Below are 13840 nucleotides of genomic sequence, written 5' to 3' on the forward strand. Positions count from 1 at the left end.
GGAGGCTCAGGTCAGTGGGTGAGCGGGCAAGCGAACGAGAAAGGCGAAGGAGTGAGGTGAAGGGAGAGAGTAAAGTAGGATGTACGTATCCAGCGTAGCAACGGTAGTTCCGATCAGATCAAGGAGAACAGCAGTAGTGGGAGTGTAAGTGCGGTTCAAGTCAGTTCAAGGTGGTGGCAGCTTTGAAATCCACAGGCGCCTGCAAGATCAAGATGCTGTCTCTCCTCGTGGGCGCAAGTCTTCTTCTCGAAGGGCTAGCGAGAAGAACAACTCCCGGGCTGACTGGCTCGCTGTGTAGGGACGGTGGTTGCTTGCAGCGGGGGGGGCGGGTGGCCTGCAGGTGCCAGGTGGCACCCAGGTGGGCAGCACAAACCAAAATGCCAGAGGCCCGCAAGCTAACAACAGTAATGATGGGGGCGCCCGGTTCCATCACTGGGGCTAGTTGCATAATCGGTACGGATAGACGAGGTTTGCCCACCTGCCCCTCGGCCACTGACACAGCCTAAAGTACGGAGTACCTCGTACGGGTACTCTGCACTCCGTCCATCATTGCCACTATCGGCCTTCGGTTTGGGGTCTGGTGACCCGAGGTTCCAGGGCTTCAACCTCAACCTACTATGCTGATGAGGGTGCAAAGAGCCCGACAGCGAAATCACCTGTCCTCTACATGCCACTGTAGCAGTCGCGCAGAGGAGTGCGTTAGCGAGCGGCAAGAGACAATCAACGCGACAGCACGACCACCGACTAGTACCGAGCACAGCAACTAAACTCTCAAGCGCGGCAATCCATGTGCCTGGAGTCTGCAGGAGTAAAACGTTCTAGCGTGAACAACCCACCAACCCAGTCGGTTTGTGGTACATGAGTGGAGGATTGCTTGGGCGCGGCGCTAGTTATGACCGCGTGCGTACGAGTAATACTAACAAGTAAGGTGCAGGTGCGGCGCCATTGGGGCTAACTCCAGACCCCTCGGCATCTCAGTGGGCGGTGGCCTCCTCCGCCACTGCATCCCCATGGTTCTTCGAGGCCCTAAAGCAGAACAGACTACGTTCCTCCATCAGCGTTACAAGCCTATCATGCCTGGCATGGATGGAACTCGGGAACCCTCGTAAACATGGCTTCTCTCTCTGTGAGTTCCCGTGTCTTGTCTTAGGCTGCTAAGGCGTGATCAACACCACCTAGGATAGTTGTCGATGACTTTTTGCCTAAATCATGCAAGGAGACGACTCAAGCTGTAAGTTGTCACCCACTGAGCTCGAGCATGCTCCAAGCATTCGGGCTCTACTATTCACTTCTAGAGGGGCACACGCTTTTTCTCATTCTAGAAGGGTTTGGAGTTGGAGAACACAAATTTCTTCATCGTCCACGTGGTTCCCTTGCTCTAGACTTTGGAGACGCGACCATTCAAGGAATTGTAGCCAGATGCGAGATCTGAGGTCCACGGGCCCCTCAAACTCTACATAAGTTTCTTCCTTTGGATCTCTGCGTCAGGCCTCGCCATGATTTGGCCACATTCCGAAGGCCCTTGAAGCCTCGGTGACGCTTCACTGGTCGAATTTGGAGGAATATGCCTGCCTCGTCTCCACAAACCTCCATTAACCCGCTTAAGCGCAGACCCATAACTCCGTATTGGATATCAACTGGGTCAGCGACACTCGGAGTTTGCTCCGACGACCGTAGACACAATCCTGCAGCTCCTATTGGTCAATTGCCTCCTTATTGCTGGGGTGAGTTGCCCTTCCTAAGGGCAGAGGAACAACAGCATTTGGAAACAGTAAGCCAAGTTGGCATTCGAGACTCATGTTCTAATAATCATATAATACATGTGTCATCGCGACCTGTTTGCGATTGATCACCGCCATGTTTCACGAAGTTGTTCGTGATAGCGTATCCAAAATGCCATCTCGTACGGTGCCATCAGCGTTCATTATCGTCCATGCCTACGTCACATTGTCCCTCCCCTTGAGCAGAGCATGTTGGTGCGGCTTCGCTCATTCAATCCTTCAGTCGGAGAATTTCCATAAGGAATTCTTCAAAGCTGAGGGTCACATAGCCGTCTCGATCATCATCGTATTTCTTGAACACATCCGTCATGCGTTTGAGGCTGATACAGGCTTGCACAAACAAATCAAAACTCATTCCCTGGCCTTGGACAGGACTTCGATCATTGAATGTGTTGTAAAGAACCCCAACGAAGGGTGGGGAAAGCCGGTATCCAAACGCAGTCATAGACTTGGTGAACTCAGCCAAAGAGATGCGGCCGCTGCCGTCCTCGTCAAATCGTTCGAACAGTGTCCGCCACGCCGCAAGAAACTGCCAAAGATTTTCAAACTCTTCAAAAGTGATTGTAGGACCCTGGGGCTGGTTCGGTGGTGATGACGTGAACATGCGCATGAGCGAAGTGATGGTTCGAGGGTCGAAGGGGGTGAAATCTGCGTTGACGAGAGCCGAACCCAGCTCGGCCGTAGTAAGAGATCCCGTACCGGAGGCATTAGCTGCGCGGAAAAGACGAAAAAGATCGACGGAATCTGGGTCTGTAGGAGCCGTTGTGCGTGGTGGATATGTCTGCTGTTCATTCGACCCCCGCCGATCGAAGCCGTAGTTGGCAGCATTTGGTGGAGGAGATTGCAGGCGGTTGTACTGGTTGTCACCATAAGATTGATTGTTACTAGGTCGCTGCTGTTGGTAGGTCTGGACAGGAGGAGGTCTGTAGGAGGTCTGCGACGGTAACGACTGTCCTCCACCTCGACCGGCGGGAGAAGGACGCCGAGCAACATTGCCCGGTGATCCAGGTTGTGGTTGATTTCCGTATCGCTGCCCGGGAGGCGCATTGGGAGATGACTGTCTTCGATTAGCCTGGAGCTGGCTCAGGGCTTGGGCGGCTTGTTCAGGCTCTGCATGACTACATGAGTGAGTGAAGTTAGACAAAAGACTCAGCCGTGAGATGAAGAGTGGGTTGTGGCACTATACGCAGGCAACGCATCCGGATTGAAGGCTTTATTATACGCCATGAGATGAGTGTTGAATAGCGATGGTCTGGGTTCTCTTTTGGTAGATTGGGAGGCAGAGGCGTTGCGAGGACTCAATTAAGCCATGTACGCGGTATTATACAAATTTCACAATGAGCAATGACTTGTTTGTCGTTCCAACAAGGGCTTGGGTGATGCTGGGTGTCAGTGGGTGCCAGCCTGCCAGGGCCAATAACGCTAGGAATATGGTTGGAAACAGGACATGCTGAAGGTCCTTAGCGCCGAGTGGTTGTGGGCAAATAGTTTATTCTTACATACGAGAGGGCGGAGTAGCGAGTCCCAAGTTCTTAATCGTGCTACACTGTGCCCGGGTCTGCCCAACTGCGTCCCCAATGGCCTGAATAGGTGTACCTCCTGCTTACAATGGTGCCCAAAAGTTACCTGGCCCAGTGCCTATTATTTAGATCGCTTGGCTCCAAGAGGGGCAGCATCGGCGACCGGCAGGCAAGTCCCCGATATCTCGAGGCTGCGGGCATCTGTGCATTTCTTCGGCCCTGTCCATTTCGAGGGACCAGGCACCGAGTACTTCGGGCTGCCAGCGTCACTGCTGCTTCCGACAAGATTCAATAGATCCGTCACCGATACGAGGCAGGCTTCTTTGAGGACGTGCTAGTACTCCGTAGTTCATGCAATGCTCGGGAAGTTATTGCGTCACCGAAGACAGCTACCTAAAGTTTAGGTCATGCTAGATACAGAATAGTAGATGGGAATCCGAGCACCTCCATGATTCCGTGGCCTCCTACGTGCGTCGTACGGAGTAAGGAGTATGCAGTAGTAGCACTCTATCTGCTGGTAGGTACGAGGTAGGTAGTTCGTCCAGGATTGAGTACGTCCTTGATACCTACAGTAGACTCTAGTCGTTACACGCTCGGTACGCCTACCGATGTTGATATACCGTCCTAGCTTTCCCTGTAGCATGGAAAGGAAGCCCGCCGCATTAACACGCGTAGGTGATCGAGTTCACGACCAACTAACACCGACATGAGTTTGTCAACTATTTCGAGGTGTCGGTCGGTCGTCTTCAAATAGGCAGGCCATTGTGAGGACTTTCGTCCAACTCAAGGCGCAAGGGTCCGGGCAGCCTCAGGGATTCTAGGTTTAAGTCTAAGTGACGACGCGCATGGGCCGGGATCAAGTCTCCAGTCCAAGGCGCCCCCGGCCCTCGCCTGCCCAGCGGAAGTCTGGCGTGCATCTTCCGACACAAGGGTGGCTGGTAGGTACATAGGTGGTAACTGAAACAACGCCATTCTTGGGTCTTGCCTTGTGATGACATATATGTATATGTTGTGTACTCGTACGGAGTACTCCTCCGCTCTGGAGTATCAGAAGTACCAGCAGGGCCTCGTATGAGTACTGAGGTCTGTTTGCCAGTAACTAAATTTTCGGATTTTCGGTCTATTACGCGCTTTCTGGCATGGCTTACAGGCTAAGTCTTTCCTGATAATATTTCAGCTGTCCTGTCACCCTCCACCAGAGCAATGACTCCCTGTCCGTCGGATGACTTCTGGCTCTTTGGCTACGGGTGAGTCTATCCGGAATGTGGTTTCTTCCAACGAAATTCAGCCTTGATTTGCTTATTCGGGGGTCAATGTTTTGCAGAAGCTTGATCTGGAAACCACCTCCGCATTTTGGTATAGTTGAGAGCATGCTGGCCTCCGCTGTGTGTTGACTCGGCGTCTAGATCAAAGAATTCCAGGATTCATCAAGGGATATGTTCGACGCTTCTGGCAGGTAAGAAGCTATGACATTGGGCCGACAAACCCGATGATTGCTGACTACGGAGAATTTCAGGCTAGGTGAGTTCAGGAACGATGACCGAGTCTTTTGGCTCTTCAGATTAAGACGGTCGCCAGTGAGGATCATCGTGGGACCCCTGAGGCACCTGGCAGAGTTGTCACATTGATTCAGAGATCTTTTTGGGAAGCGCTCGAGGATCCTGTACGCCCTTAACCCCAAGCCAGTGACACTACTGGCCTTCCACTTGGCTAATCATCGAAAGCAACGTGCGACCGAAAGCGATCTTGTGTGGGGTGTTGCATATCATATCATACCCGAGAGAGTGGCCGAAGTCAAGGCATACCTCGATATTCGTGAGATGTAAGTCTTGAGTTACTGTACCGCCATTAGTGCCGTAAGAAGGAGCCCCTGCACACGTGGTTGTTTGAGACCGCGCTTGCCATTTCTCGAAAACCCGATTCCGAAGGCATATGTCATGTGTCATAGATGCAAACAGCCATGCCCGCAACACCCCTCTCACACCCATTTGACTGACGAAGCCTTACAGCAACGGCTACAGCATCCAGTACACTCCGTTTCACCCAGCAGATTCTTCACAGCAAGATCTCCAATGCTTAGTCTATATCGGCATGCCAGACAATCCACAGTTTCTTGGACCACTACTCCCGCAACACATTGCCGAAACCATCAACGTCAGCATTGGACCCAGTGGCGAGAACAGGGAGTATCTCTTGCATCTCCAAGATGCCCTAGAAGCTCTGAGTGCTCACAGCCATGACGAACATATTGCCGATCTAGCACGAAGAGTGCGTGCTTTGGATCCACCTACGCGGCCGGCATGTCCTTCTTCAATCGGCCACGACTTGAGGAAGATTAACAGCACCGAAGAACAAGAAGAGATTGAGAAGGATACATGACTAGATATTAGAGAACACCAGCGATACAGTCTTTGCCCAAGATACAATGCCTTTAGGCTGAGATCCACAATTTACCTAGCCCGAGTCGGTCTTCAACACTTCAACTGATAGAGCAAATGGGTATCTATCTAGATCAAACGTCCACAGGCCGCTCCTCCTCCACTCACTGACGGTAAGGCCCCTGCTGGTTGTATGGATCGTTGCCACCTTGGGCCTGTCCTCCCCCGTACTGGCCTCCTGGCGGTTGGTACTGCTGCTGCTGCTGCTGCTGCTGCTGCTGCTGCTGAGGGTTGTATTGCCCATATGAAGAGGGGTATCCTGCGCCTCGACCGTATCCAGTCGAAGAAGGATTGCGAGCCTGAATGCCTGGCTGCGGGAAGTTTGTGCCAGGTCCGGTTGTAAATCCTCCTCTTCCTGCACCCCGACTACCTCCTGGAGGCCGATGGTCCTGAGCGTGATCTACGCGGATCGATCGACCGTCAAATCTGTCTGGTCGTCAGTACCAAAGTCCCTTTTGTCGGATTCTTGTGCCTCACACTGCGTTGTTCATTCCTGCCAAAGCGGCATCTGCTTCTGCCTTGGTCGCAAAGCGCACGAACCCAAAACCACGACTTCTGTTTGTGTCTCGATCCTTGACCACAACCTGGGCACGATTAACTTTGGGCACCACGCGGCAGTCATCATGGACATTACAGCCTCCTCCACTTTACCAAATGATGTAAAGCCCTCGTATAGTGTTTCGTCCGTTGTGTGCCATGCAAGACCCCTGTGGCAATCTCATTAGTCTCAGAGCCGGTCCCAATGGGTTCAACTTGCCCACCCAACAAAGAGTTTCGCCATTGTGCAGGTGGTAAGTAGTTTGGGTCAGATATTCTTGCGCAAATGACAATTGTGCGATAGGAAAGCCACGATATCGGTCTGAGGATCCCAAAGCTCAGCGCACGAGAGTTGTGATGCCGAAGGACAGAAATCAGTCCAGCCTGGAAGTGCAATGGACTTTTATTGGGCCGAAATTCTGCACCGGTTGTTGCGATTAATTCCCTAGGTCGGTTGCACTACAAGCCCAATCAACGATCCAGTCCCAATGCCAGGATCTTCCAGCCTTGGACGCCTGTTAAGGAATTGGGGAAAGTAAGGATGACAGATCAATTCGGCACTGCAGGCCGGAAGCGACGTCAAACGCAAGTCCTATGTGAACAACCCTTATACGGGCGATGCTGTTTGAATTCGTGCCCTCGTGAGCGTCACCTTTCCGAGAAAAAATTCCGGCAGCAGCCAAGCACACCTTCGATGGCTAACGAAAGAATAATCAGCAAAGAAAGTAACAGGCAAGGTGTTCCTTCCGAGTAATACGCATTCTGTTGCGGCGCGCTGCAGCAATACCTCCGAAATCTACGGGCAAAGTGAGAGGACTGTGGAGCCTAGCCGTCTCTCCTCTGGAAGACATTGCAGCTTGCCTAGGTATCTTGTGACGCTGTGATGTCAGAGGCATTAAGATGGTTCAACTGGGTGGTCCCGGTGTACCACTGATACGGTGACTTCCAAAACCAATGTCGGGAGTGACTAGTAGTGGGGGACAGCCAGAAGGGGCTCCCACCATCATGGCACAATCTGCCGGCAACTGTCGGTGACAAGATCCATGATCCTTGAACATACGATCTCGTGCGCCCAAGTGCGCACCACATTATTACACGGCAGCCTCATGGCGAGATGGATTACCCATTGCATTGGAGAAAAAGCTCGAAATATTCCTCATCGGCCTGAAGGAAAGAGGGGCATGCCCGACTTACCATGCGTTGCCACAATCCTTACCCACGTGGGCCATGGTGGTATGGCAGAGGTGTGAGATAGCCCCTCCAAGCCGTGCATGGCTAAGCAGATGTCCACCGCGGTGTAAGAGCCCGCGGCACAATAATGGCGCCATCTTGTAGGCGAGTGATGTTGCACACTACGATGGGATAGATTGTAAGTTCAGAGGGCCGGCTAGTCGCTTGACCGCTGCTCTCTACAAACTTGATTCCTTTTAGATTATTGACTTCATGCGGGTGAACCGCAGTCGTGGAGGAAACCAAGAAGCTCTGACCAGCCCGAAGAGGAGAGCGTCCTAGTGGCAACTGTACCTGCTCTATTGCGTTTTCAGTTCCTCAGACTGGTCGTCTCAAACCCTAGAGGGCACCCCACCAGGGATTGGTAGCAGAACCGAAGGCGGCCGAGGAGAGTGTACCATTCGGAGAAAAGAAGAGCTACGGCTCGTGAATGGAGGAGCGGTGGAGCTCTACCACGAACGGGCGGTTGCCTCTGGATTGGGATAGGAAGTTTGATGGGAAGCATTGCTGGATCGCGGTGCAGCAGACCCATTCTAGTGAAGTCCTGCCAGAAACCCCTGCGCGAATCCGAGGCTAAAAATCCATGCCTTTCCAGCCATTTGCCCTTTGCAGGACTGATGGTGTGCCAACGATGCTGGATTCGCCTGAGCGCAACTCTGGAGTCTGGATTGGTTCTGTGTGGATGTGCTTTGCAAAGACGGGGTCTGTTCCCGCACTAGATGGGATCCGGTAAGGATCGTAGTCCCTTAGATTGTACCGATTGGGATTTTCGAGCTCGTCAGTGCCTTAGTCCTTGGCTGGCAGCACTGAAGGTCGCCGATTCTTCCATCGCTTCACCATATTCAGCCCGTCAAAACTAGCTGACTAACTGGTTCCAGTAATTTGAAAACGACTTTCTTACCCTAGTTGGCAAGCCCGGCAGTCCTTCCTTCAATCAATATCGAGACTGGTCAAGATATGCTTGATAAAGATCATGCCCCTCCTAGCGAGAGAGACAACTGATCAAATAGTCTATTTTCATTTGGGTTTACCCTCGTCGCTTAGGTGCGTCGGTACGAAAGCAGCCATGCTTGAGGACAGAGAGTCCCACTTCAGACCACGATATTGACCACCTAGATACACCACTACCTGCTTATCAGCACAATATCACGAACTGCCAACATAACTACCTAGCTATTTACCTAGCTATCAAGGTATTCACCGTGTCGCTGCCAACAGCTCGCATTAACTAGGTCAGAGACCCGCGACATATTTCCCACGATCTCACAAGCAACTTCCACCAAGCTAACACTTCTGCTACTAACGAATGAATATCAAAAATACTTTGACAGTGCGCTATTCTTCGCAGAACGCTGAAGCATGCTTGTAACAAGCTTGAACACGAAGGGCCATTGGAGTCAGATGCGGTTGACTTGATCATCATGCATGCAGCAACATCCTAAAAGAGGGCCATGAACAGGCGCAGGATTCGATGCAGAGAGCTGCAGCAATGACATGCATGACCCGCACTAAGCGTTGACTACACATCCCACTACTATGGTTCAGAAAAACAAGGCCGCCATCGACACTACCTTGATATGCATCCAGCAAATATGCGTCAAATATCAACATCGCACTGCAACACCTGGCTATCCCGTCGGACCCAACCGGCTCTATTGGTCAATGGACATACTGTATTGCGGGCACACAATGTTCTCCGTCGATGTGGATCGAGCCTTCCCACCCACAAGTGAAGGTGACTCTGCATGGTGGCTCATTCCTGCCACCAAAGGGCTTCGACAAATCCATGCACCCCAAAGTCAACGGCTTCTTGCGTCTTAACTTGTCCGGCTCTCCTACGATGGCACGATTTTGGCAAAAGTGAAACTACTCACCACCAAAGTCACCAATGCTCCCTAATCAACTATCGCCTCTCAAGCCTGATGGGCTCGTGCAACAATGGCTGGCTGAGTCCACATTGCAACGGGGAGCCCCCGATTGGCAAGTTCTAAGCACCCAGGCCAAACATCTCCCTAACAACCTGGAGGGATTGTCCGCGTGAGTGACCTTTATTCGAGTGATAAACTGGGGCTGACGTCTTGTGCGCAGGCTCGGTGTATCGCGGCAGAATTCGGCTGGGCATCTCCCTCTCGAAGACGAAGCCGCTGTTAAGCGAACAGCATCGAATACACATTACCCAGACCTCGGCGAAAAATACTCCCGGCGCCAAAGGAACAAGACCAGATATGACAGATATGAATTGAAAGAGAAAAAACCCAGACAGCCAAAAGGACCTTCCAAAAGAAAAGCCCGCCACAAATCAGAAGCTGAATCCCAAGAAGTTTTTCATGCACCTAACGTTCACACAGAGAGACTGACTCTGAATCCCACTCTGGGACCTGGTATTTTCGCAAAAGGGAAAGCATCTGAGCCAGTCGAATGGCAAGGGTTACCAGATCTCACTTTCTCAGAAATGACCTTTCTCAGAAGGAAAAGAGAACAGGGAGGTAGGCATTTTAGAGGGAATCCTGACAGCAGTGCATTGAAGAGAACGAAGGACATGCCAAGTGAAGGGATTTCTCGCTTCTTCTCTCGCCCAGGTCAGAACTCTGCAAGCCCAAAATCCAAAACAATGCAACCATATCACCTTTCGACGAACCTGTCGCCGACTCGTACACCTAGAGATGATGTCGGCCACTCTGAGACAACTGGGCGCCATGGACTGGATGGGGGCTCTCTTCGGCAGAAATCATGCTCTAGGAGCATGTCATCTAAGAAGGCCAGCTCGACCAGTGCGATCTCCTGGTCAAAATTGCCCCCAGATCACAGTGATCGCCTGCGGAAAGAGCATCGGCGACCATGTCACGCATTACTTGAAGCATCGACTATACCTCGACTTCAGGAGGATGGAAGTCATTGTAAGGCATCCAGAACAGCTACAATGTACTCGATGAGCTCGCCAAGTAGTCGCCTTTTGAAGGAATACACAGACAGCGCTCTCTTGTCTGACGTCAAGAAATGGTCGCGGTTGAATAAGGAGTATCTGTCACTGGAGGATTTGAAGCAACTGGCAATGAAAACCGCCAAAGATGAGGCTGTGTCGTTTGGAGACAATATCCACCACTTTGATGACAGTATCTCAACACCGGAGAGGTGCCCAAATACCACCACTCACCCCCTTCCCAACCATGAATTCAACAAAGATCTAGCCCATCAAGCCAGTCGCTTTTCAGAAGGTTCGATCTCCAGTCCTGTTACAGTCCAAGGGCGGAGCAGAGTGGAAGAGCAAGCACCCCGGGCCAGCCTCCACCACTTAAGTGAGCATCTGGAGCCTCAACCTGTCCAATTCCGTCTTTCGATACAGGACGACCTTGATTGCCACCTCGATGGTCATTTGCTCGAGTACCCTACTCGACAGACTATCCCACTTAATGTGAACACATCGGCCCGGCAGTTCCCGGTGTTGGAATCTATATCCCAGAGTTTACAGTCTCCAGTGTGCAAGGAATTCTCTCGCAGTGCCCATCTCAATATCTCCCGAGATTATGGAACTCCGCCGTATGATCCAGAGCAAGATAGCGATTCATTGGATCCATTTGACTTCCAGCTATTAGGAATCGACCATAGTGGTTGTAGAGTTTCACTTAGCATGATGGATGCCACCGAGTTGACGAGGCAGGGTCCTCACATTGTCGGAAACTTGACATATCTTCCCAGCCTGCCAAGAAACTCGACTACTTTTGACACAGCCAATATGGACGGTACTCTGATTGATCCGAATATTTACAATTATGGATTTAACAATCGCTTAACGATGCAGCCTCCAAGCCCCAAGCAAGTTGCGCATTCGTTAGGTGACAGATTGGGACTGATCTCTCGAAGGCCGGAAGACCCAATTGAGGAAGGTTTTACAGGTCTTTCAAGGCCGCACATACTGTATTGATGGCTATGAGTGCTAAGAGGACCGTGTGCATCACGCTTGCTTCCAATCTTCACAGACGACCATTGGACGAGTGCAGTACTTCCAGAAGCCGAACGCTCCCTGTGATGTCCGACTTCAGGTTGCTTAGGATATCCCCGAAATATTCTCGTATGCATAGAGGGATTAAATCGTCGTATGTTCCCATGAGTGTAAGGGACTAGCCCTGCTACTGCGTACATTACAAAGTATAGTCCTCGGAGGTATCAGGCAATTGGGAGCTTGGCTCCCTTCCGCAACAGCAACGGGTTTCTAATCAATTCCTAAGAAGTGAAGCCCCCTCCACCCTTTGAGTAATCGATCCGATGCAGCCCATGGGTGGAAGTTGGGTTGTATGCTTGGGTGGGGCCACATGTCAGTCAGGACCAGCGTGTTTGGCAGGCCTTAAATATCCGGGTGTCTGTCTTTCAACGTCATAGTTGAACTTCAAACAAGTAGCAGTGCGATCCTATTCCTCGGAGTTGACCTAAGTAATCATTTGCAACGCAAACTGAATTTCAATGTAACGAAATGGAAAATCCGGTCGGGGAACAAGTGAACGAGCTCGCTCATCCATTTTAAAGCAGCACCAACATTTGCACGCGTAAAAGGCGGCCAGCTCCCATGACAAGCGACGTTCATTAAATGTCATGAGGGTCCTCGTGACCATTCCTGAATTAACAGCACCTCGTCTGTTGACTGAATCAAATGATTTGAGCATCCAGGCGCGCAGGACTTCCATCGTCACGTTCATTCATAATTTCCCGCTCAAGATCCTTCTTGATGCAATGGGCTTTTAAAAAAAGAAAAAGAAAAGGGGATCCTAATTTATCAACCCCGATTGATGCTGGTCCATCCGCTCATGATAGCCACTACCAACAATGAAGAAAATAATCAGATATATGCAAGATCAAGGTATGCTCTTGCAGATTCTCTAATACATCCTTTTTGCAATTTTCGAGTATAGAACAGCTTTGTTAAGGTGCCATCCTCCCTGAGTTGCTGGCATGATGGCTCATGGATAACTCCTAAATGGTCAGCCTGATATGGGATATGTAGAGTCTAGGCAAGGGGTGCCACCGAACTCCAACAGGGACCTTTGGATCAAACAGGGTCGCTTTTGCATTCCCAGCCTTGGACTTATCTAGTACCTTCTAACAATCAGACTTGCTAACAACCCTCTCAGCCTTGCAGGCCTCGGAGCAGAAGCACTCCGGATCGGCATACCTTTCATCAAGGGCAACAGAGCCCCAGCAAGGGGAACTCCACCATCGAGAGCATACCTCGTACCATCTGTCTCGCTCCGGACATCCTAGTAGTGCTTCACACAGCTTCCCGGCACAGGTATCGGGAGGTGGAGCATATCAGGGAAACGGAGATCCCAGAGAACGGCGAACCCCTTCGCCCCTTTCAGATAAGATCCAGCGCGAAATAAGTCGCCATCAGTACGCCCAGGACAGCATTCTGCAGTCCTACGAGCTGTATCTTCCTGACCAAGAGTCTTTTCATCCGTCACGAACGCAGGATTCCAAATTTTGGATTGTATATGTCCATGGAGGATATTTCCGCGACGACAGTGTGACCGCGGCGAGTTTTCACCCCGCGCTATCAATCCTGACGAAAGCGCCGAAACTCCATCTTCAATACCTCATGAAAAACATTGAAGAGCAGGAGAACATCATCCCATATGTGGCAGGATACGCCAGCATAAATTACCGTCTCAGCCCGCGCCCAACCAAATCTCCTCAAGACACACTTACCACGCCCGCATATGAACTCCGCAATGCTGCATGGCCAGATCACATTCACGACGTGCTTGCCGCAATAGCTCATCTCCAGCGCAAGCATGGGTTTGGACAGCGATATCTCTTGGTCGGCCATAGCGTTGGGGCGACCATGGCTCTTTTGAGCACACTCGCGTCCGGGAAGACATTTACAACCAGGGCAGACTCGGAGTTGCTGCCGAAGATCGAGCCTCCAATGGCAGTCCTCGGCGTGTCGGGCATTTATGATTTCGCGCGTCTGCACCACTCATTCCCGGTATATACCGAGGTTACAGAGAATGCAATCCATGATCCGAAAGATGTCGCTCTGGCGAGCCCAACGAGCTATTCCCTAGCCGATTACGGCGAAACCTGGGCTCAAAGAGGCACACAGAAGAGAGTCTTGATTCTCGCCCATTCGCGCGACGATGGCATGGTGGATTGGAAGCAGGTTGAGGCAATGGAAGCTGTCTTCGCGCCCAATGCCCAGGGTGCGCAAACCAACTTTGCAGTTCAAGTGGTGGAGATGAAAGGACAACATAATAATATCTGGGGACAAGGAACAGAGTTGGCCAGGGTGATTCGGGTCGGGCTTGGAGCTTTACGACGACTCGACGGTCTTTGATTGTTTCCA

The 13840-nt window shown here is 51.4% G+C and overlaps 5 protein-coding genes across 5 annotated transcripts; 3 read left to right on the forward strand and 2 right to left on the reverse strand.

Moving 5' to 3' along the window:
- Positions 1-1992: 1992 nt before the first annotated feature.
- On the reverse strand, positions 1993-3008 carry A1O9_04896 (uncharacterized protein; the record flags this gene model as incomplete). Its single annotated transcript, XM_013407182.1, has 2 exons — positions 1993-2899; positions 2968-3008. The coding sequence occupies 2 exons, from the start codon at positions 3006-3008 to the stop codon at positions 1993-1995; spliced, it is 948 nt and encodes a 315-aa protein (XP_013262636.1).
- Positions 3009-5392: 2384 nt separating this feature from the next.
- A1O9_04897 (uncharacterized protein) lies at positions 5393-5680 on the forward strand (the record flags this gene model as incomplete). Its single annotated transcript, XM_013407183.1, has 1 exon — positions 5393-5680. The coding sequence occupies one exon, from the start codon at positions 5393-5395 to the stop codon at positions 5678-5680; it is 288 nt and encodes a 95-aa protein (XP_013262637.1).
- A 163-nt stretch (positions 5681-5843) lies between these two features.
- A1O9_04898 (uncharacterized protein) lies at positions 5844-6520 on the reverse strand (the record flags this gene model as incomplete). Its single annotated transcript, XM_013407184.1, has 4 exons — positions 5844-6165; positions 6217-6323; positions 6374-6446; positions 6501-6520. 4 exons carry the CDS (start codon positions 6518-6520, stop codon positions 5844-5846), a joined length of 522 nt encoding a protein of 173 aa, XP_013262638.1.
- Positions 6521-9394: 2874 nt separating this feature from the next.
- Positions 9395-11428, forward strand: A1O9_04899 (uncharacterized protein; the record flags this gene model as incomplete). Its single annotated transcript, XM_013407185.1, has 2 exons — positions 9395-9543; positions 9595-11428. The coding sequence occupies 2 exons, from the start codon at positions 9395-9397 to the stop codon at positions 11426-11428; spliced, it is 1983 nt and encodes a 660-aa protein (XP_013262639.1).
- An 896-nt stretch (positions 11429-12324) lies between these two features.
- A1O9_04900 (uncharacterized protein) lies at positions 12325-13831 on the forward strand (the record flags this gene model as incomplete). The annotated part of the gene is made up of 2 exons (XM_013407186.1): positions 12325-12358; positions 12630-13831. 2 exons carry the CDS (start codon positions 12325-12327, stop codon positions 13829-13831), a joined length of 1236 nt encoding a protein of 411 aa, XP_013262640.1.
- Positions 13832-13840: the final 9 nt, after the last annotated feature.

This window comes from Exophiala aquamarina (assembly GCF_000709125.1).
Source record: "Exophiala aquamarina CBS 119918 chromosome Unknown aczIA-supercont1.3, whole genome shotgun sequence".
Classification (NCBI taxonomy): domain Eukaryota; kingdom Fungi; phylum Ascomycota; class Eurotiomycetes; order Chaetothyriales; family Herpotrichiellaceae; genus Exophiala; species Exophiala aquamarina.